We start from the raw sequence: 24,788 nt of genomic DNA on the forward strand, positions 1-24,788 counted from the left end.
CTCTGCTGCTTGCGCTGGAGTAAATGACCTTTAATTTTTGATTCTGCACTGAAAATTGTGCAGGAGAGACAACCTCCTGCCCCGCTAAGTCATTCTGTAACTAGTCTGCTTCAGGTAAGTCCGCTACCCTGGAAAGCCCCAGCTGCAAATACCCTTGGGCCTATTTTCAAAGTCTTCCACTCTGATGTTTTTCTTCCTATGTGGCTTTTGGCAAGTGACTTAACTTTCAAGTACCCTAGTTCCCTCAATCCATAAAACATAGGAAATATTCCTGTCTGACAGTTATGTAAAACTAATTAATTACCATGGTTTGAAGACTAGGGTTTTTGAAATAAAAACCACACCGAATTACTGAGATTAAAAATTAAATGGAATTTGGATCAGTGGAATAAGATGATTGATTTTTAAAGACAGCTTAAAAAAAAAAAAAGCTATTACTTTTGTTCAAAACAAATCACTTTTAATACTTTTAGATAGCTTTAAAAAAAATCAGAGTAAGGAAACAGCAGTATTAGATGTCTATTTTTGCTGTTCATACCAACAAGTTAGAGAAATCCAGGAGTGTATAATTTTGAAAATATGTTTAGTTAGTTTAACTCAAGTATTTTAATTCAACTATAACATATTACACTATTTTATTTTTGTAGGATTTTTGAAAACACTTAGTAATTGTTTTCAGCACAATCTCTGAAACACAGTTGTTTATTTTCAAAATGAAAATAAGCCATGCATTCAAATCTATTGTTTAATAAACTTTCCCTAGCTCCAGTGACTATATTAAAATAAATGACACTAAGCAATCAAATGCCCCATATTAACAGACAGCATCTGTACATTTATTTTGTTTTCTGGGGTGCTCCTAATCCACACAGGAGAGTTAAAAATAAATTTTGTTCTTGCAAAGTTTAGAGGGGGAAAACATACATTTTTTCCCATTGTTTTCATCTTAAAGACATTGTTCTCCTTAAGGAATTGACAGAACTTACCTTACTTTTATACCTCTGATCTCCCAGTTTTAACTGGACAAACATCTCTGCCACGCTTCCGCCTGAGACATTCCTTCCTTCCAACAAAGTTATACTTATAATCCCGTTCCAGAGTTGGTTCTTTTTCAAGGACTCTGAGAGCCGGAGGTTGCGTATCAAAGAGGACTAAAGCAAAGAAATAAAGATGACATATAAACTTGCTGATAATTCTTGAGTGTGACTTTGGTGATCAGAGGGGGTGGTCCAGCTTTCAATATTCATGAGAAATAGCACTCCCTGCCTAGTGAATGTGTGAATGTTCTTCACTGGTTCTGCAAACCTGCAACCACAGCTATGTGACTTCCTTCTCAAGCACTGGGCTTGGAGCCTCCAGTGAAGGATGGATTCAAACAACACTGGCACCTGGCACTGGCCTCCCCACCCACACGTGCTCTTCCATAGAATCTTCCAAATGGGCCTTTGGCTACTCTGATAGTAGGAAGGGAAGAGAGGCATTCTGGGAAACGGAGATATAAGAACCAGGCACTGCTCTGCAGGGAAACAAACTACCTCTGGGCATTTCAAAATTATGACTTTCAATTTATCCTTCACACTTGAATCCGTCCCCACCTCTCTTTATTTCTTGTGCTCAGTCACTAAGTCGTGTCCAACTCTTTTGCTAGCCCATGGGCTTCTTTGTCCATGGGATTTCCCAGGCAAGAATACTGGAGTGGGTTGCCATTTCCTCCTCCAGGGAATCTTCCCGACCCAGGGATCGAACCTGAGTCTCCTGTATCTCCTGCACTGCAGGCAGACTCTTTACTGCTGAGCCTTATCCCTTGCTGCTGCTGCTAAGTCGCTTTAGTCATGTCCAACTCTGGGTGACCCCATAGACGGCAGCCCACGAGGCTCCCCCATCCCTGGGATTTTCCAAAAAAAAGGAGAATCCCCCTTAGGGGACAACAAAAAAGCCTAATTGTAGTGCAAGATTCACAGGTCCAGAGACAGCTCATAATAGGCTTGACAGCCAAATGAGCTTTGCAGATCTGGTGGGAGGGGAACGTTGGATAAAGAACACAGACCAGGGCCTGGGACCAAGTAAGTGTTCAGTAACTGTTACCTTATTTTTTTTTTTTCCTTTTCTACATCACACACAGCTTAAACAGAATATGGAAAAAGGCAAATATCCCCCAGAATTAAATTATGAAGAGGACAAGCACACTTTATTTTTAATGTTCATTATGTAAATCTTCAAACACACACACACAGAGACCAGCACAACCAACCTCCATGTGCTTATTCATCACATTTTGTCATCTTATTACATCTTTCCCTGCTTCCCTAATGTTTCCTCTGGCTGAAATATCTGAAAGCAAAATACTTATCTGTTTTTACATAAGCACCATGCCATGATCACACTCAACACAAGTAACGTCTATTCCTTTAACATTGTTAAATACCCTGAAGGTCTCGACAGTGTCTTTTTATGGTGAGTTTGTTTGAGTGAGAAACCCTGACCTGATCCACAGGCTGTGTTTGGTTGGCAGAATTCATTCACATTCTCCACTCAGTACGTGAGATGGTACGAGGGTGGACGGCTTAATTTGAGGGAGAAATAAATGGGCTGAAGGACGGAGATGGTGTCGAGCATCACAGTAAAGCAATGAATTTCTAACACTATATATTCATTCCTGTCATCTGCTCACTATATCTTTGAGATCATTTAGGCATCAATTTGCTTGGACACCAGTTACTCACAATTTATCACAACGAATGGTATGTCAGCGCCGGGTTAATTACATGCCAGCTTACCTCATCCAACATACGTCACTCCACCCCTCTTAACAAATGATGCAGTAATGCCAAGCGTTTGGGTCATTTTATGATTTCCTTAAACAAAGCTATTTTATGGAAATGTATACTCCCAGTTTCATATCTGTGTTGCTTTTCTTTGGAAACTGGAATTCACACACACACACACACACACACACAGGTTTGAAGATGCAGATACAGAACAGGAAAGGGAGACGGGAAAATAATTTGTTTAAAAAAGAAAAAACCCTCTCCTCTTGAAAACAGGAACAATTCTTTCTCTAACTTCTATCAGAGGTTGGGTTATACAAAGAATACATTCAATCATGAAAATCTATGAAATAAGATTAAGTAACTTTGTATTTGTTAAAAACAATGCATACCATCAGAATGTATAGACAGGTACATATATAAATACATATGTAGCTGTGTTTATACTCTATGTGTGTGCATACAGATCCTTTTAAAACATTCTCTAGCTTACCAAGCACACAGGCGGAAAACTTCCATCTTTAAAAAGAAAATGAGAATTTGATTCATACATCCTGCTGCACTTTCTTTTTTTATGTTTCTTCTTCTTAAAGTTTGACTTGCCAACCAATAAGCTGAAGCATGACCTGTCCCAGGGCCATGCTTCAAAGTTCCGACAGATATATTCCTCCCTAAACACTGCAACTATTTCAAAATCCTTTTTATAAAGAAGGGAGTAATGTCCACAAGGGATCAAAGGGCATCCTACAGTCTGGCAATTGCCTAAGAAAAATGGCAGTGTTTCCATGAAATATGCCCTAAAATAATTTTGTGGCTTGGTATGTCCTAATTTCAAATTGGATGTTTATCTTGGAAAGGCTTCTATCTAACTTGTCCATAAAACAGCCCCACTTAGCTCTATGAGCTCTGTGAAAATGGAATCCAAAGCTGGTTATTAACGGGGCCCAGAGATAGGTTCCATATGGCGGAACAGCATGGGAGGGCAAGGCAAAGGCCTGCACCAGGCCCAGCTTGGCTGGAGCTCCTGATCAATCCAGGGACACTCGTTGCATTACACTCTAACATCTGGATTATTGCTTGTAATGTCCCTGGGAAATATCCACTTTCCATCAAAGCCTTTATCTATCTCAGTCGGACTTTGAACATTTTAGCATTTAACGCAGTCATGTTTGATGTGATGGACTTGCTCTTCACCGTCCAAGATTTTTTTTCCCTTGCTAAAGGCGGGGTAGGAAAAGAGAAGTGTTTATTGCACAGTTCACAGACAGAAAAGGACACAGGACCTTTATTCTACATACTTCTAAATATTTCTGCAAAGCCCTCTACAAGGTTATATCCAAAAAAAAGTTTCATCTGCAAGCGATGAGGTCTAGGATGTGAGCATGAGCTTTAAACACGTTTCTTAATCACTTTCACATTTCTCTTCCACCCTTGAGACTTGTGATGAGGTTTAAGAGGCAGGGTCTGGGGTTGGGGGGTAGCACCTGAGCCATCCCGTCTGTGCTCAGATGCAGAGCTGGGTTCTCCGGAACTTTCACGTTCTTCAAACACCCCTGTTCTCCCCACCATAAATCGACTCCTCTGCACTCACTCTGTTAGCTCAATAGCTCAAGTTTTCATGTCTGTGCCCGAGCCCTGTAAGTGAAATTTGTCATCTTAATGCAGCCTGGAATGTGAAAGGAGAGAAGGAAATGACCCATCAAAGGGAGAAGCCCACCCTACTAAGCTGAAACAAACACCGGGAGATAGAGCAAAGCTTCTGGGTCCTGACCCTAATTTCTCAGCAGACATAATGGATAAAATACAGTCCAGCAGGGTTTTGCTATTTTTCTCCTTCCTCCCAGAGGATCAGAAACTTTTACTATTTCTATATGGATTCATTCATCGGCTCTCTTCCATGGCCCCCACCCCTGGCAAACCTACTCCCAGAAAGAGTGACTCTTTCCTGAAACATGCAACTTAGTTATGACTAAGGGAAAACAAGTTGGGATATTTAACTTAGAAACATACTAACTTTTGTAAAAAATGAAACAGATTCCAAAACATTGATTTACTCCCAGATCATGAAAATTTCACAGGAAGGGAAAGGAGAAAGGGAGAAAGATGGAAGGTACAGGCTGTGGGGCTTTTCTGCTCACTACCAGTAGGTGGAGAATTCTCAGGAGTTTCTGATCTAGGAATAGACTCTCCGAACAGTGGATGGGGCTTTCCTGGTGGTCCAGTGGTTAAGAATCCACCTGTCAATGCAGGGGATGGGGGTTCCATCCCTGGACTGGAGAGATGCCACATGCTTGGGGCAACTAAGCCCATGTGCCACAGCTACTGAAGACTGCTCACCCTCAAGCCGTACTCCCAAGATGAGAAGCCACTGCAATGTGAAGGCCGTGCACCTCAACTAGAGACGAGCCTCCGGTCATCGCAGCTAGAGAAAGCCCATGCATAGCAATGATGACCAAGCAGAGCCCAAAAGAAGAAAACAGTGAATAGACTTGCCTTCCAGGGAAATAAAAAAAAAAAAGGATTACACACTGGCAAACATACATTATTGGAGGATTCTGGCCAAGCAGCATGCTGTGAAGATGGCAAAGTGGGTTCCAGGACAACTACTCAGCATGGTTACAGAGGAAACCCTAGGATGGTGGACATAACAGCTTGATGTGTCTGTCCATCCCAAGCCAGGAAGAACAGCAGAAAGTCAGGTATAAAGAAGGATCCTGACAGGGAGGCACAGAGTCCAGGAGCAGGGAAACACCTACAGTCATCAGAAGCAATGTGATAGTCAGTGATTGCTGTTGTTTAGTCATTAAGTCACGTCTGACTCTTTGCAATCCTATGGACTGTAGCCCACCAGCCTCCTCTGTCCATGGGATTTTCTAGGCAAGAATACTGGAGTAGGTAGCCACTTCTTTCTCTAGTGATACCACCATTCATAATTAACTATGCCAATCAATACCATTGATTGGTAACAATTCAAAGCATTCCCTTGGGTGGCAAAAAATATCAAAACATTTTTAAAAAGTAAAATTAAAATTAGGGCCACTGAAAAAAACGTTTTTACAAGGTTTTCCCAGTAGGCCTACCTTAGTGGCACCAATTACTGTACGGGTACTTTTTAGATCATCTCAGTGATGGAAATTTAAAAATACGTGTCCCCATGTTGCCAATACATCTTATTCTGATTCTCATTAATTATCTTTCCTGAGTCACTGTGAGGAAGTAGAGAGTCAATGGAGACAAATGCATAAACAAAAATGAACTAACTTTGTAAGCAAATTGAAGAGTAAAGCAAGATTCCAACTATATTGTCAATGCTTAGAAAAACGAAGGGAGAAGACGCAGTCTATAAAAGCTTTCCATGAAATATTCCTTTCAAGCTTTTTCAACATGTAAAACTACTGCTCATTGTCAACAGCTTTTATAGCATGACATGAGAAGATCCATATACTCATGCAACAGGCTTCCAGAAAGCTCCTACTTGGCAGTTCCTTGTAATATTTGAAGAGAACCCTGGAGGCATAAATTCTCCTAGAATGACAAACAAATTTTTGGATGGGATATAAAGCAAGCCTTTTAAATTTCCCACAGAGGCATGGACATGGAAGATGAGACATATTTACAGATGAAAACTATATCATAGTTCCAAGGAGATGAATAATCTGTGTGTGCAAAGATATTAAACGATTACATTATTTTTTAATTAAGAGGGACTATCCTCACTCGATGTTTGAAGTTAAAAATTAGATTATGAGAAGATTTTTAAAAAATTGATAAAGTCTATAAATACCCAATGACCCTCAGGGTTCTGGACCAAGGAGGAAAAAGATGACAGCCATGTGAGTAAATAAGATTTCCCTTTTCACCCTGACCTCTAGGAAGCTCAAAATTAAATGGTTGGTTCATCTGCGATAATCATCAACTAGTATTTCTTTTTTTTTATCTTTTCATTTTATATTGGAATATAGCCAATTAACAATGTTGTGATGGTTTCAGGTGGACAGCAAAGGGACTCAGTTATACATATACATGTATCCATTCTCCCCTAAACTCCCGTCCCATCCAGCCTGCCACATAAGAGTGAGCAGAGTTCCCTGTGCTCTGGAGTAGGCCTTTGTTATTTCTTGATTTGCAGGCCTTAACTCCTGTAGTCTGTATTTCTATGGCTCTCCTTCACTTAAAATAGGTCAAGGGGACCCCTAAGCAGGACTAGGACTAGTGAGGCGAGAGAGGCGTTCAGGATGAAACATTCAAGGAGGTGTTCATGCTCAGGCTTCTGTGAGGGCAGGGCTGGCCCCAGAGCCGTCTCACGTTTTATCCCAGGCACCTTGCCTGCCTCACTCTAACCCCGGGAATCTAAAATCCAGCAGCGCTCCCTGCAGTTCTACAAGGCCTGCCCCTCTGACATGCCTGGCTTCACCTCCTATTTTCCCAGCATCCCACGCCACCCCCTAGTCCACACCAGTGGTTCTCAAACATAAATATGCTTCCAGGTCACCCAGAAGGCTCACTAATAGGTGGCTGGGTCCTGTTTCCAGAGTTTCTGATCTGAGAGGCCTGAGATGGAGGCCCAGAAATATCTGCATTCAAACGATTTCTACTGATGCTGCTGGTTGAGAGAGCTCAACTTTGGAGCCAACACAGAGTCTGGAGTGCTTGCCACACACATTATTTTGTGAGCGTCACGTCTCAATGAACTTCCTCCTCCTCCTCACTTGGTGAGATTCACTCCTGTCTCCTTTCACTCAGTTCTCTAGCCTTCAACCCACCCCACCCACCTGCAAGGTCAAGATAAGGGTCTAGTCTCTGAATACCCCACCTCTCTACTCTCAGCTCTCCTAATCAGATCAGTTCAATTCAGTTCAGTTGCTCAGTCGTTGCGATCCTATTGACTGCAGCACACCAGGCCTCCCTCTCCATCACCAACTCCCAGAGCTTGCTCAAACTCATGTCCATCGAGTCAGTGATGCCACTCAACCATCTCATCCTCTGTCATCCCCTTCTCTTCCTGCCTTTAATTGTGCCAGCATCAGGGTCTTTTCCAGTGAGTCAGTTCTTCACATCAGGTGGCCAAAGTATTGGAGGTTCGGCTTCAGCATCAGTCCTTCCAATGAATATTCAGGACTGATCTCCTTTAGGATGGACTGGTTGGATCCCCTTGCAGTCCAAGGGACTCTCAAGAGTCTTGTCCAACATCACAGTAGAAAAGCATCAATTCTTCAGTGCTCAGCTTTCTTTATGGTCCAACTCTCACATCCATACATGACTACTGGAAAAATCATAACCTTGACTAGATGGATCTTTGTTGGCAAAGTAATGTCATTGTTTTTTAATATGCTGTCAAGGTTGATCATAGCTTTTCTTCCAAGGAGCAAGCATTTTTTAATTTCATGGCTGCAGTCACCATCTGCAGTTATTTGGGGGCCTAAGAAAATAGTCTGTCAGTGTTTCCACTGCTCCATCTCTCGAATACTGCATCAGCTATGATGTCCAAGTCTTACTAGTCTCTGAAGTCTCAGGACGGCATTCCTGCCAATACAGTATGTGCTCAGTGAGAGGGTTTTGGACAAAAGTGATTCTAATGTCACTGAGATGACAGATTTGTGAAAAGTGGCTCTATTCTTCTGGGCTGGAGATACACCAGGTTTGAGGATTCTAATAAATTCATGGCCTTAGCTGAGCATGACTGAGGCCCCCAGAAATGAGGAAGACCTCTAGAAACTATTCTGTCTAGGATAATGCTGGCCTAGACTTCATAACAATGCAGCAGAAACATCAAGGTTAAGATATTCAGCAGTGTTACTTCTAGATGGAGAGGGAGATAATAAGTAGGTAGATAAGGGATAGATAGGCATATAGATAGATTAAAAAATAGGCAGATATATTAGATAGGAAGATAGAAATAAACAGATACATGAATATATATGGCTGTTTGGGATATACCATCCTCCAATCCTTTAAATTTAACCAAGAAAACAAAACAGTAAAAGGTGATACTATGGATAGGCATTTGAGTTCAGTGAATAATGTGTGAAAATAAAAAACAACAGAACAAAAAGCACTCTATTAATTGGGGAAGCAGTCCAGGCATGATACTCTCATTTTGGTTCCACAAACAGACCACACTTCTTGCAAAGGGTTTTGCTTGTACTACTTCCAGGACCAATAGTGTAATAAGGGTGAAATTGGTGAAATAACTCATTTCACCAATAGTGAAATGAGTTCAAGTAGAGAAAGAGGTGCAGTGACAGAAGGCATTTACCTCTAAGGTGGAGAAGAGGCATTTCTTCCACTTGAAGCAGCTTCTTCTCAACTCAAAACTATATGACAGACGAAACAACCATCAGAACTTCCTTCCAGTTCTCACCTGGGCTCTGCTCACCAAGCACATCAGGACAGACAGACAGACGGGTGTATAGATAGACAGGCAGACAGACTGAACAATCTTCTTTCCAAATTCTTTGACTGTCCTCTTTCAATTTAAGTTTCCCCAACTTCCCCGGTGGCTTAGACAGCCAAAAATCTGTCTGCAAATGCAAGAGACCTGGGTTCGATCCCTGGGTTGGGAAGATCTCCTGGAGAAGGGAAGGGCTACACACTCCAGTATTCTTGCCTGGAGAATTTCATGGACAGGCTATAGTCCATGGGGTCACAGAAGAGTCTGACACATCTGAGTGACTGAGCACACAATATATTTAATATAATCTAACATAACAGAATATAATACAATGCTGGGATGCCAAATAGAACATATGAAGAAAAGCTAAGGTTAGCAACAGCAGGAAGTGGCCAGCACTTTCAGGCCTGCGTCTTTTTTTGGGGGGGGGGGCGCGGTGCAGGCGTGGTGCAATTTTCTGTAAAGTTTCAGGTAGTAAGAATTAGGCTCTGTCCCAAGTACTCTGCTCCGCCCTGCCAGCCAGGGGCAGTGCACACACCCATGAGCACGACAACATTCCAATCAAATTGTATTTGCAGAAGCAGATACAGGGTTGGATTTTGCACTCAGGCTGCAATTCAGTGATCCCTGAGCTACAGAGAGAAAAAGAATAAATGCTTGGGTCAGAGGTACCTGGGAGAAGCAGAAACCACAGCAGGACTGGCTAGTGGAGGGGGCAAAGACAGACACCACATGAATCAGAGAAAGGGGAGAAAGACCCTGACTTCTCCCTCGTCCCCCCTGCAGCATCCTGCCCCTCCCTCTCAGCCAGTCAGAGGCTCCCTGGCAGAGGGACAGGAAAATGCTGTCCCTGTAGTGCTCAGCCTCTGTGACAACGCAGGAACCTTGCTAAACGAACATGAAGCCAAACACAGCAAACGGTGGAACCACTAATCAACTAACGTCACACCGAAAAAAATGTTGCCCTACACAGGGTGTCTTTTACCTGAAATGGCTGTCATATAACTGCATGAAACAATAGGTCAAAAGAGGAGCCATATGACAACAAACATGTGGTGCAAATTATCTAAAATAAAGAAAACCCGTAACTCAAAAGGCACATGGTCACCCATAATACTGTCCCAAATCAAAGAGGGGTGTGTACAGCTGCAGATTTGCTGAAGACATCAGTGACCTACCAATTTCACTTTTTATCGTCATGTTTCTATCCCATTAGACTATTTGACACAAGAGAAGTAACTGCTATTAATTTTCTAGCTCTGTAACTGTGATATACATTAGAGAGGAGGAAGGTATGGAAATAGATCTATTCACAGAAATGATTATGCAAAGGAAATGTCTGAAAAGAAGCAGGTATCTGATTCAGGCCCTTTTAGATCAGATTTTCAGCTCTCTCTTTAAAATGCTCACTTGAAGGTAAACAAAGGCTTTTGCATGAAAGCTAAAACTACTTTCACGTAGTTTTACAGTGAATACGTAGGCAATCTCTACGTATTCACTGTATTAAAACCAAGGTCAGTAACAAAACCCAGGAAACGGGGTAGTCCTTGGTATTCCAGTGGGTAGGACTCAATCCCTGGTCAGGGAACGAAGCCCACAAGCCGCTTGCTGCAGCCAAAATACATAATATATATATATATACACATATATATATACATATACATATATATGAAACGCTTTAGAAGACAGTCCATAAAGACTGCCACTCTGGGTGATGCAAAATTATAAACTTATGAGTTTAAGAAGCAGTTATTTAAATAAAGTTATTATAAGAGTAAGATTGAGGTGAAAGAGTCAATGACATTTTATAGGTAATGCATCACTTAGAACTAGCAAAATTTTATACACTCACATTAAATAATCTTCTTTATGTTAAATTTCTGCTTTCTAATTTTTAAATGGAAATCCTAAAAAAAGCAGTTTATAGTTTAAAACTACCAAGAGAGACTGATCAGGGTATTTTAACTACTTTTACAGAGAGTTAATCACAGAGACTATAGATTTTCCCTGTGACTCACTTTTATGAGCTAAATGAGAAGTTATCTCACTTTTCCCTCTATAACTGCAGACTCTAAGTAGCAAAAAGTCACCCTAACAATTGAAATTCTGCACCAATCCATAAATTGTATCTCTCACCCATGATCATAAGTAGCTTTCGGTGACCTCTATTCATCAAAGGTTTTACAAAACACTGTGTACCAGGCGCAGGCATTTATTAAGTCTCTGAGCCCAGCGCCCTGAAGTCAAAATTCTAGAAACTACAATGAGAGGGAAAGAAGAAGACAACAGCGCAGTGGTAAGACGCCACTTCGCAGCACAGACATAAATACTGCTCTCCAGGATCCTCTGTTCCTTTCAGAGTTTTGATATCTTTATCCTTGCCGGCAACATTTTTTCTCCCCTCTTCATTCCTTGGGCCATTCTTCCTAACCTCTCCTGTCCTCCCTGGACTCCAATATTCCCCAAGCTCACAATTTTTCTTTCTAGCCTTTATGTTCTTCCACAAACTGCCAGCGCTCTTCCACAGGCCGGAGCTCCCTAACTAAAGATGGTTATTGATGTACAGTACCAGTGTTTTAGTGCAGCAGCAGAATCAATAAACGAGAAAATACTGCTTTGTCAGGTTTCGCCGGAGCATGCTGGGAAACTTTACTGCTCTGGATGGTTACAGCAACGCTTAATACGCAAGAGGGAGAGCCAGCTCCCTTCTGCGGGGAGAATGATGTTCTCCTACCCTCTAGTGACTATAAAGGAGTAAGACAAAAGTTGGAGGGATTTTTGAGATGGCTTCACATGATTATTTATTGCCTCTTAATTTTATGTCTAAAAAGAACCAGAGTTCTGAAAACCCAGTGAACAGGTAGGATTAAAACAAAGCTAAATTAAAAAAAAAAAAAAAAAGAAAAAAAGCTTAGCCTGGTTATTTTTAAAGGGCTCCCAAAATGCAAAGGATATACATTTTAGGAAGAGTCAGAACTTTGATTCCTCTGGATTTTAAAAAGCAAGGCTTAGAAAGTTTGCCTTCCTAAATGACTACTCAGGTTACGGATCTCTCTCTCTCTCTGTTACATACACATGCTCTTGTAATGCACAAAATCTTTGTTTCAATCTCCTTATTTTACAGAGAAGTAAACAACTACAGGTTAGAAATGAGAAGTGGTATACATCTGTGTACAGGTGTGTGTGTATAAATAAATGCATATACAGAGCTTGCCCATGCACCCTCCCCTAACACACAGGCCCATCACGGGCACCTGCATCTTGATTATTCCTCTTCTGGAAGTAGCAGAGCTGAAGGAAGTTATACAGAGTTTTTTAGGATTTGTTTACATTACATGAATTTTGACATTTAGTCACTTCAGTGACAATGTGTTACCTTCAGAACCTGATGAATTGATAACACATCCCTATCTTCAATTGCACACAATTATTTTTCATAGAGAAGTCTTTAAAGAAACACTCACAAAAATAAACAAATAAATGGTAAAATAGAAATAGCATAAAAAAGATTTATAAAATATACCACATATTCCTCTCAATCTTTTCATTGCCTTTATAGTACCAAAATTAGCTTCTACCTAATGGTAAATAACTTTCTAAAGGACTAAGTCTAACTACACTGCAACTACAAATAATTCAAGCTTAATGAAGTGTAACATTCTTTTTTTTAATTTATTTCTTTAATTGGAGGCTAATTACTCTACAATATTGTGGTTTTTGCCATACATTGACATGAATCAGCAGTGTACATGTGTCCCCCATCCTGAAGTGTAACATTCTAACATGGCCAGCACATATAAAAGTTCACCTCTGAAACAAGCTAAGTCTAACATCTGGCTATGCTGTTATTAAATGAAATTTAAAAGAGCGTGTGTTTCCTTTTTATTCATATCAGCAGTCAGAGGGAACAAAAGCCTTTACATGGAAAGGTTGGATAGTATCATTCATGTCTACATTTGTCTTTGCTACAAAGAGGAACCACATGATGAAAAGAAAGAAAACAGCTATATTTACCTTGCTGGCACTTAACCGCTTCCGATTTGACCAACGCTAAGGATTGCGTCCATTGGATGGTGAAAACGGCAAAATAAAAGAGAGAAATGGAGCTGTTAACAACATGACCATGTTATTATGCTAGTTAGATGGTGCAGACTGCATTCAAACAACTGACACCCACATTCTGAGGTTAGAGAAAACACACAGAACAAGAAGATGGTTAGAAACCTAGGAAAACCACATTTCCATGCTTGTGTTACACCATTTTCTCACTGAATTCAAAAGTTAACAGAAAAGGACACATAACACTATTCAGTCCTTACAAGACACATTTATGTTTTTATTTGCCTGAAAACACTATAGTTTTGCCTCTAAAAGCAAAGTGGAAAGGCAGATTTCTCTTACCTGAAATATTCAGAGAGCATTATGAAAATGTTTAAGAAGTTCATGGACAAAGTTAGTTCATGTTTAAGTTTCTGTAGTCTTAGATCAGGAAAAAAAAAATCATTCCATTTCCCTCTGCTGAGTAAATCTCAATGTTCAAAATAATAGGAAAAACAATGGGAGTCATTCCTGCACAGTTAAGAAAAACAAGCTAATGCAGCAGTGAGGGAGGGAAGGAAAAAAAATATTCTGAACAGCCGGTAACCTCACCACTGTTCTCTTTTTGATCTTTCATTTGTCAAGCTAAGGCTGCTGAATTCTGTCCATAATTAAAGTTCTCTCCTAACAAAATCCCTCATTACCCCTGTCACCGGCCAGTCCTGCGAAGCTCTATTCTGGCTGGTTAACCAGCTAACTGGATAAATTTGGCAGATTATAACTCAATTATGAATCTAATTGAGCAGCTCATAGTAACTATTATGATTAAGGAAAAAAAATACCTTTAGGCAAATAACCTATCTGCTTTGTCAATACATCTCCCCAATAAATTACAAACGAGAAGACAAATCATCTTTGGGGGAAGTTCACTTATATTCCAGGGACCCACACCTAGAAATGCTGGTACAGAAATGTCTTGAAAATATTCTTCAGTAAAAACACTGCCTCTGGTGACACTGTGAGCTCAGCCACTCGGCATGTGACCCAGAGTTATAGACACTCTAACCTGGGTGTTAAAATCAGTTCTTTTTGTATTTTTCCAACAACATGTGGACAAATATTTTCACCCAGAACAAGCACTAAAACTAATCACTATCTTGTAAATACACATGGCTATTTCTAAACAGCCCTTTGAAATATAATTCATTTGATTTTTATATCCCCAAAGACTAAAAAATAGATAAGAAAATTAATGGAAAATGAGTACCACTGTTTGCTCACTATAATACTAACACTACCTTATATCAAGTGTCTGCTCCATGCTAGGCACTATTTTTAGTCATCGTGATCTTCACAAAACTATAAAATAGATTTTTTTTAATCCCTATTTCACACATGAGGAACTTGTAGCTGAGAGAGGTTAAGCAATTCTGTGAATCTGACCTGATCACTTAACTTCTTAAAACTAAAAACAGGGGAGTTGGGATTCAAACCCACGCAGTCAGATGACAGAGCCCATGACTGCAACTCTAATCCAACTTTGTCAAGAGAGAGAGACAGAAGGCAGGCCGGTCAGTGCTCCAGCCGGCGTCTCACCTTCTAACTGCACCATGCCCACATGCCCTGGCCCCGAGGGTCAATTCACAGACATTTTGCACATGTTACGGTTTTTATCAGCTTGACTCTAAAGCTCTGCAATTTGAAATAAACTTTAACTGAAATGGCTCTCTTTAAAAACTCCAAATTTTGGCAATATTTCAATATATTTTAAATGCCAGTAGTATTGCTAAACATGATCCAATACACTACAGAAAAATCCACAAGTGGACTAAGCAGGCTGCTATTATGCAGCTCATTTCATGAAGTCTTTATCCAAATTTACAAACCCCATTTAAATCTGTAAGAAATTTTCAGAATATACCAGCTGATGTGGCAAACACAATGCTCATCTACACGGCATGTCCTTTTAACCTGGCATCCAGCTCATGGAACTGGTCACCTACTGGACACACGGACAGTGAATTCAACGGCAATGCCATCAAAACTATGAGAAGCTAAAGGAGATCCCTCCATCATTAGGTTGGATGGAAAAGTATTTATTTTCAACATCAATGTAAGACATTTTAACATCAAAATATCAGTGCTATTGAGGCCTCAGGTTTTAACCATGCCATTTCTTCATTAATAAACGGAGATCACTTTCCCAAAGTTATCGTCAAGTAAATGCTCATAAGTAAAGAATTCAAATTAAAAATAACAACTGTGCAGTTGACCCTCTGGCAACTGAAAAGTCACTGCGCAGTTTGTTTGTTTTTTAACTCCTTTAAGCTATCTTCAGTAAGTTCACTAGTAAATCACTCATGATTTTCATCATGAAAGTAAATTACAACCAACAGCAAAGGTGATGTCAAAATGAAGAATATTCTCCACACTGACCTCAGTGACTCAATTCAAGAAATATTATTGGAGGCTTAATTTAAAAGCAGGCTTCAGATTTTCATACCAGATTCTCAAGTTTAAATTTCAAGATATCTTAGTCCTTTCTCAAGTAGCTGCTTTTAATTGGCTTTTAAAATACCTTTCAAATAAATTACAATCAAGGATGCTTTCATTCTCATTTTCATTCTTGGAATTGTAACATATAATACCAAAATATAAAATAAGATTATGGTTTATATTCACATATTTGCTCCTAAAAACAGAGTGCCCATCATATTGTCACAAAAGCCAATGCTTTTTTCCTGATGCTATAGATATCTTTAATAGGTTGTACATTAACTAGAAATTTCCATGTAATTGACCAGAGAATATTAAAATGTATATCTCCTCAGAAGGACTCTCAATAGAAAATGTGGTAGCTAAAAGAAAAAAGTTGAGATGGAAATGATGCATTGATCACCTTAATAATGTACATACAGCACAACGATTAAATCCTAGAAATTGCTTTTCATAACTGAATAATGCCTAAGTCATCTAGTACTTAAGAAAATGGTAAATAGAAACAGTAACACTAAGTAAAAGTGATATTTTGGATCATGTGTTACAAGTAAACCATAAGCAGTGTACATATTTAACAACAGCAATACATTCACATCCCTAGCCAGAACAGAGATCATTCCTTAATGGGTTTTTCTTTCCAGATTTCCAAAAGAAAGTCTGTACATTATCACAGATAGATAACTTTAAGTCTCTATGCAATTTTCCCCCCTACTCAAATAATGACAAAAATGTCAGTCACCTGGTAACCCAATTATCAAAGAAAAATTGCAATGAAGAATTTTAAAAAGAACAAAAGGGTCAGACTCACGTGTCTCTTGAAATCACACTGTTTTACTACTAAGTTCAAATTTAATACGATCACTCCCATGTCATCTTCTAAACTGTTTGGATCTTCCAATTTTAAGATATGCTCAGTCGTTCTAAAAGCAAAAGGCAATGAATGATATTAGCATTTATTGGGGTAGTATTTTTTGCCTTAGAATACATCAGGTCCTTATTATAAAAATCCACCTCTAAGTAGGTCTAAGACATAAGTTAAAGAACACACCAAATTCAATGAAAATAAACCAATTTTTCAGGGTCAAGAAACGTACTGCCTAATTCAACAGATGGTCAACTGAGTCTTCTCCCCTACTGCCCAAAGAAAATGTAAATATTTGCTTTAATTTTAAGATAAGTAGGTTAATGAACCTGAATATTAACAAATAGAAGTACAAAATTCACTCCTTTTAAATTATGTTCACACCTTTTAAATTATAGAAGATTTAATGTCAGACCAATATGTATTTGGGAGCTAAAAAGCAGAAATCATAGAAAAGCTCACATTTTAAAGCACTCTTTCATTTATTAAGATTTTTTCATTTTATTATCTTGAGTTACCTCTAAAATTCACTAATCACAATTTGGTAAAATTACAATACCTGTTAAGCTCAAGATCGCTCAAAATGACAAATGCAGAACCCATGAAATCAGATATAGTTAAATCTCGATCATATACCTACAAAGAGAAGGGGGGCCAGTAATGCATTAATATGGTAAACAAATTGAGTATATCACAGTATGGATAAATGCAATAGACTGGGAATTTTGAGTTCAATCTTCTAGATCTAAAAATAATTTGCACAATATAGTTAAAGAAGAATTTAGCCAAGCTGGTGAAGAGAACAAAACTATTCAAACCTGTCCATTTGGCTTACTATGGCCAAAATAGCAGAAAATACTTTTAAGGCAGTATTCATATGCATTAAGACATTATGCACAATGGACCACTCTCTGCAGTTTAAATGGTCTCTCATTAAAATTTAGTATTTTCCACTGTGGGCAACTCTGCCAATTAAATAGAAATTTGCGAAATATTCTACAGCAATCCCATCCTGTGCTCAACTCATGCAGTTTTAACCCAGATGTTAGAGCAATTGATGCTTATAACCGGTAGCTTAAAGCTCTATTAAGTATAAGGTTATTCCTAATGAGAAAGGCTTTAGTACTTGTCACCACTGCATTGGCAGTAATAATTCTTCCACATTCAGTTAAGTTTAAATACAATCAATGGGGATATTATTTTCACTCTGATTGATCTGAGAGTAACATACAGTTTTGAACCAAGGGTATAAAGAATTCCTTCTACACATATTTTTTAACCTAGGGCTTAGGAATTATACAAGAATGAATTTGGGGAAGTTGACTTTTAAGAAGGCAAAGATGCCTGAGAAGTGAATATTTTTAATCAAAGAGGAGGCCTGAACATCATCTGGGATTACCTTCACACGCAGCTTTTGATCAAGGCTTTGTATTGGCAATACGACTATCTCGTCCCAAACTGGGTTCAAGTTCTTATATACGACTTTACTTTTGTACAGGGTCTTCCCATTCAGCTTAAACTTCACATAGGGATCACTTGTGCCTTTAACAGAAAAAGAGAGCAGGACAGGTTTAAAAAATACATGTAGAAAGCCTAGGATCCCCTTTAAGTAAAGATTCTCCCCACACTCCAGACTCAAAGCGTATTACTGAGCACACTCAGAACAAATGTCTCCCTGCACAGAGACTAAGGGTTGAGAGTGGAGAGAAATGAAACAATTTGGGGAAAATGCTGATTCTTCTTTGCCTTTTGTGACTGAATATAAATGGGGTCCTTGAACTTTCTCTGTGTGGTTTCATTGTGGGAATGTCATCACTCTCCTACCCACAAAAAATTCAAGACGGAAAATCCACCAGCACCAGCCACCGACGTCAGGGGTCCTGGAGAGAAGCCCACCCCTCCCAAGGATGGCCGTGAGTCGGGGAAAAGGGAAGGAAACTGTTTTCAAACATTTGGCCAGATGGCTGACTCGAGAGAACCCTGTACTTTAGAATATAATCATAATAAATAAATCAGTCTCTGGAACCATCGGCTCAAAAGACGGGGCCAAAGGACTCATACTGGAACAGGGGCCTCAGAGATTAAACCGACAAAGTTGCCATTCTTTGCCACCCCCACACCTGCAGCAAAGCAGAGAACACTGTTTCCCCCAAGCCAGCTGAAAGCCCCTTGGCCAGGCCCTCAGCGGGCTGGGGCTGACACCCTGACCTGCGGCCTCCTCCCGGGGAGCTTTGAAACAGACGCCAAGAGGAATGAATAATGTGCCGCCAGAGCCACTGTGTCCAAAGCAGAAAGAGGGACCGATGACAGACCCTCCTCCACACTCCTGAGATCAACTGAGAAAAAAACAATGCCCATAAATAAAATACCAGGAGTATGTGCTATGCATGTGTGTTACACGCGTGCAAGTATACCACCACACTCAGGGCACAGAACATCCTTGTGCATCCTGGGACATCCTTGTGTACTACTCGTCAGTGAATGAGGAAGAAAGGAGGCAAGAATGAATGAATGAATAACCCACACGGGCAAAAATGAAGGCCAGCTGATCATGCTACAAAGAAAGAAAAAATAATTCTAATTTTGGGAGGTATGCTGGTATAATTCATTGTGAACCAGACTCTGAATAAGTCTGAGCTCAGAGCCCAATGGTCTGTTTTGTTCACTGACACATTCCAGGTGTCTTGGACAATGCCCAACTGAGGCCTTCACAGATTTACTGATGTGTGTTCTTGATATTAAAGTCAAGCTGATAGAGTCTAAGAATATTACACCAAAAATTAATTAGGCTACTCTCTCACAAATATTTCCAACTCCTCAATATCCACCATGAATCATTTCAATCTTTCTTTTTTTTTTTCCAGCTCTTTCTGAGGTTTCTGCGGGATGGAAAACTCCTGAACATGAATGCAATCCTTATCCCGAAGATTTTAACTGGCAGTCACGTCATTCGAGGGTAAGATAGCACACACTGATTAAAAGTCCTAACAGAGGAACCAAGGTCCCCGAGTGTTAACTCAGCCATTCCAGAATGGCAAGGCTACTAACTTTAAAACAAAGAAATCCAACGACAAACCCCCGCAGTTTAAGTCTGGCAACAAAGGCGCAGAAACCCAGCAGTCTTTATTTTGCTTTTTTAATTTTTCAATTCATTTTTTTAACTGGAGGAAGGCGGCTTTACAATGACGTGCTGGTTTCTGCCTCACAACTCGAATCAGTCATCACCATATAGACGAGCCTCCCCACCTCCCCAGGTCCTCACAGAGCGCAGAGCTGGGCTCCCGGGGCTATATAACAGCCTCCCCTAGCTATCTTTTACACACGATAGTGTCCATATGTCAATGCGACTTTCCCAAGAACCCAGCAGTATTTCTTTCAAACATGGACACACATGCACGCAGGTCTGAGCAGGAGAGCAAAAACGAAGGCATTCCCAGCCACTCAGTGGCAGAGCCACGAGTGAGTGAGCAATCCGTCCCACCTCCCTCCCTTTTACAGTACAAGAGAACACCTCTGGCAAGTCAGATTTTAACAATCATTCTGATATATATATAGATAAAAAAAGGGAGGGGGGACTCTAATAAAAAGAGGCCTTTAATTAAATGAAATTGCCACTCTGGGATCAGGCCTTCATGCCTGTCAGCGTGCTCTCAAAATAAACATCTCACAAGCCGGCCTCGGTGGTGTCGCTTTCTCAGAGGCAAAGCACGCTGGGTAATCCCCAGGCATCTTGACAGCTACATAATGTTCAAACTGTTTCACGGGTGAATGGCGGCAGCGCGTGAAAGAAAATATTAATGTCTGGAATTAATAGAAAAAAAGGGACCGGGGTTTACACAACCAAACAAGGAACCAGGGTGTCAAGTGAGTGCGGAGTTAATTGTTAGGGAAAATTTGAGAAACGGGGGGTGGGGGCCTGGGGGGCACGTCGAGGTTTTTCTCTCAGCGCCTAAGTGCCTCACTGTCAGGCAAGTGACATCTTAACTAGGCCGGTTCTGAAAAGGGGTCGCCGCTCAGGAATGCAAGGCCCAGATGATACAAATGGTGAGATGACACCTGAATGGGTGGACTTTAACCTTCCCCGCCCCCCACGGGGCGCTTCATAAACAATGTGGCTCTCGGGAATAAAGAGGTGCTGTGGAACTTCAGAAGGAGAATGAAACCAGGAGGCCTGAGACGAGGCGTCCACCCTGGGTTACCACCGGCTCCGCCACGCGGACGCCATGGAATCACACAGCCTCAGGTTTAGACCGTGTGAGTGTTAAGCATCCCTGGCCGGGGTTTCCTGCTCCCCTGCCAAACATGCTGTGGTGTTCTCTGTGTGCTCAGAGAGGGTGAGCCTCCAGAAACGCTGCACCGATTCACGCTCCAGACAACAGTGCAGGGCAGTCCCTATTTCTGTTCACACACCCCGATGGGCACGTCTCTGTGGGCCCAGTACCTGCCCGGCTGCTACCACCACTCACGGGCCGCGAACGCAGGTCACCTCGGACCACAGCCCACTGCTAGGTACCAAGGGGGACTGCAAGGGAAAATCCATCCAAAGCCTTTTCTTCTGAACCTGGCGGACAGCAGACGTGCGGCATGTATAACACCAGGTCCAAGAGGTAAGTGTCAAAAGAGAATAGAGCTTGGGGGTTCGATGCTCGCTCACAGTGCTAACTGCAGTTATCAGTAGAGGCTGAAATAAAGGAGGTGGGATTGAAACATGCGTGAATCTGGCCACACAGAGAAGGACCAAGCCCATTTCGGCTGGAGGGATTGGCACTGCAAGGGGAAAGAGACCGACAATTAAGAAATGCCTGAATTTGTGTGGTGTCCAGCAAGCATTTTAATTCATCCAAAAGCTAAGGGAAAAAGTGTTTAATGAGAAAGTTAAAAAAATCTGGTTTTGAATCAGAGACTAAAATACCTTAAAATCACAAAATAAAAAGTTATGGGTTTGCTCTGTAAGAAATAAAAGGTGGTTTTGTTTTTCTTGTTCTCTTTTTTTTATATAAAAATGTTTAAAAAGTGTAGTATACACATATGATTCTGAAAGGTATGAAAACGAAAACTCTCCACCCTCTTAATCTTTCCTCATTCCCATTCCTCTAATGCACCAGTTTCTAGAGTGTTTTACAGGAAAAAATACAAGAATTGTTTTTAACTTGAATGTAATCATATTAAATGCACTAATTTCACAATTAAAGTATCTTGAAGCTCTGTTCGTATCAACAATGCAGATTTCTCAGTTTTTTAACTCTTACCAACTATATACATTTTCACTGTGTTGTTGTATCTTAATTTATGCAATTAGTTATCAAATAATGAACATTTATTTCATTGACAATTTATTTTTACTAGTACAAACAATACTACAAGCATCCATGTATATCTATCTCGGAGTTCATATATGATTATATTTAAAAAAAATGCAGGACAAATGAATATGTGTCTTTTCTGGTTCTGACAACCACAGTCAAATTATTCTTCCAAAATCTGTCAAAATTTACACTTCCACTAAAAGTATATGTTTTGTTTTTTTTTCTTTACATGCTCACCAATATTTGATATCATAAACTTTTACTTTGAACTAATTGCAGGTAAAAAAAAAAACAGTATCTTTATTTTTCTCTGTCATTAACACTTTGAGTAAAGTTTAGGATATTTCATATTTTCATGACCTACATTTGTCTTTCTTTGTCAGGGAGATCCTCACTGATATCATTTGCCCATTTTTCTATGAGCTCATGGTTTTGTCTTCTGCTTATGGATTTGAATGAGCCCTTAATTACGGAAAGCAGCCACTGGCTATAAATCTTGTCATACTTTGTTTAGACTTACATTATTTCTTGCAATAAGTTATTTTCATTTTTTATTTAGGCAAATTTACCAGTTTTATTTATGACATCGTCATTTAACATTCTGCTTAGGAGAAGTTTCCTCACTTAAAGGATTTTAAATTAGTTCAGCCATGTTTCTTCCCACTGGTTTTTGTAGTTTTTCGTTTTTTACACTTAAGTCTTTGCTCCATCTGGAATTATTTTAGTGCAAGAGGGAAGGAAATTCAGGTTTACGTATAAGCAGGGAAGCAGGATGATCAGAGCCAAGCTTTAGAAATATAAATCTGGCAGCAGCTTATAATTTAGAAGGAAGAAGAAACAGGCAAAAGCAAAGAAACCTGGTAGCTGAGATACTATAGCACCGGGGAGTTGAATAGAAAGCTATACCCAGAGCCTATGAAGCAGCGATGCAAGGTTTCACAAAGCATGATTCATGGGACACTCATATTTCACGATGCTCCACAGACAGAAAGGGTCTTGTCATCGGAACCACTGGGAAAAGCTGTTTACTATTCCCTTACTTGGAACTTCCTATGTAGAGTAAAACACTAAACTGCAAAAGCCCAAGAAGTGCATTAATGACAAACAAAAGCAAACAATAACAACAGTCTGGGACGTCCCTGGTGGTCCAGTGGTTAAGAATCCACATTCCAATGCAGAGGACAAGGGTTTGATTCCTGGTCCAGGAACTAAGACCCCACATGCTACGGGGCATCTAAGCCCGTGTGCCGTAAGTACTGAGTCTGTGCGCCACTCGAGAGAAGCCCGTCCGCAGCAGCCAAGAGCCCGCAAAGGGCAGTGAAAGACCCCTCCTGCCACAGCCAAGACACAGCACAGCCAGGTTAGAGACACACACGTAGATTAAAATGTCTAAGAGAAAACAGGGTTCAACTTTTCAACTCTGTATTTCATAAAATTACTTAAATACAGAAAGCATTTTACTTGGGCAACTGAACACATAATATTAAACTCCTCCAAATCAAAGTTCTGGAAGGTAGGATGTATGCCCAGAGTTACCTAATATGCATAGTAGTTGAATTAGATGAAGATGTGACTAAATGAATGAATAAAGTAAGATGGGCATGGTGGGTTACAATCCCAGACCTTCCTTTTAATAACCATATCACCTTAGGCCTTACTATCTTCACCTGTAGAAGGAAGGAGCTGTCTGAATATTTTTGTCAGGGGGTCCTAAGAGTTCAGTTCCAAGTCAACAATTATTTACTAAGTCATTAGGGAACTTGAGATACATATAGATGAATTCACGCTGCATAAACAGTATTTGGACACATATCAAAAGCATACATTCAAATTTTTTCTATCCTCTGGCTTCAGAGTAATAAGTGACTATTATTTTATTTATGCACATACGCTTAGACTCTTTCCAATTCATACACTTATTTAGAATTCTCTTCTTGCCAGAAGGTTAAAAAAAAAAAAGTAAATCTGAGCTGTTTTTATAAGGGATCCATAAGTTCTAACTTTCTCTGAGGCTGGCCAAATAAAAAACAGACCTGATTTGGAGAGAACAACCGAGTGATGATTTCTGAACAGCGGCTGCTGCCCTCTAGCAGTTACACTGGGATTTCCAGATTAAACTGCGTCCAACTGCAGCTGTAGTTTTAAATCGGAGCATAGTTGCTTTACAATGTTGTGTTAAGTCTCTGCTGTACAGCAAAGTGAATCGCCCTTCCTTGGGAGTGTGTGTGTGCGCATGTGCATGCATGTGTGTGTGTACCCCTTCTTTCTGGATTTCAGAGCACTGAGTAGAGTTCCCTGTACTTTACAGTAGGTTCTTATCAAGCTAACTATTTTATACATGAGATCAACAGTGTCTATACGTCAATCCTCATCTCCCAGTTCATCCTACTGACCCCCCTCCCCTTGGTATCTACGTTTGTTCTCTCTGTCTGCATCTCTGTTTCTGCTTTGCAAATAAGATCATATATACTATTTTCCTAGATTTCACTTATATGCATTAATATATATTTGCTTTTCTCTGACTGACTTCACTCTGTATGACATTTCAACTGTAAATTCCTTAACAGGCGCCTCCAGAGACCATAACAGGCTTTATGGAAATTCAAAGGCCACTCTTCCTCAGTCCCATGGGACAGGAGAAACAACTTTCCCTTAGTAGAGCACAGTCTGCTGCTGCTGCTGCTAAGTCGCTTCAGTCATGTCCGACTCTGTGCAACCCCATAGACGGCAGCCCACCAGGCTCCCCTGTCCCTGGGATTCTCCAGGCAAGAGTACTGGAGTGGGGTGCCATTGCCTTCTCCAATGGGTGAACATGAAAAGTGAAAGTGAAGTCATTCAGTCATGTCCGACTCTTAGTGACCCCAGGGACTGCAGCCCACCAGGCTCCTCTGTCCCTGGGATTCTCCAGGCAAGAGTACTGGAGT

The 24,788-nt window shown here is 40.4% G+C and overlaps 1 protein-coding gene across 3 annotated transcripts in view; it reads right to left on the minus strand.

Annotated features, from left to right (window-relative positions):
- The window catches only part of MCTP2 (multiple C2 and transmembrane domain containing 2), a 261,100-nt gene that overhangs the window by 142,815 nt on the left and 93,497 nt on the right, over window positions 1-24,788 (minus strand). Inside the window, exons 5-9 of one of the 3 annotated variants that reach the window (XM_005891571.3) lie at window positions 17,958-18,100; window positions 17,118-17,194; window positions 16,505-16,616; window positions 13,174-13,209; window positions 987-1,151 (exon numbers count right to left, since the gene is read on the minus strand). In XM_005891571.3, coding sequence (XP_005891633.1) covers window positions 987-1,151; window positions 13,174-13,209; window positions 16,505-16,616; window positions 17,118-17,194; window positions 17,958-18,100 — 533 coding nt within the window. Of the gene's footprint in view, window positions 1-986; window positions 1,152-13,173; window positions 13,210-13,560; window positions 13,654-16,504; window positions 16,617-17,117; window positions 17,195-17,957; window positions 18,101-24,788 lie in introns of those variants that run through there. The other 2 variants (XM_070358172.1, XM_070358173.1) reach the window with 2 other exon arrangements.

This window comes from Bos mutus, chromosome 21, assembly GCF_027580195.1.
Source record: "Bos mutus isolate GX-2022 chromosome 21, NWIPB_WYAK_1.1, whole genome shotgun sequence".
NCBI classification, from domain to species: domain Eukaryota; kingdom Metazoa; phylum Chordata; class Mammalia; order Artiodactyla; family Bovidae; genus Bos; species Bos mutus.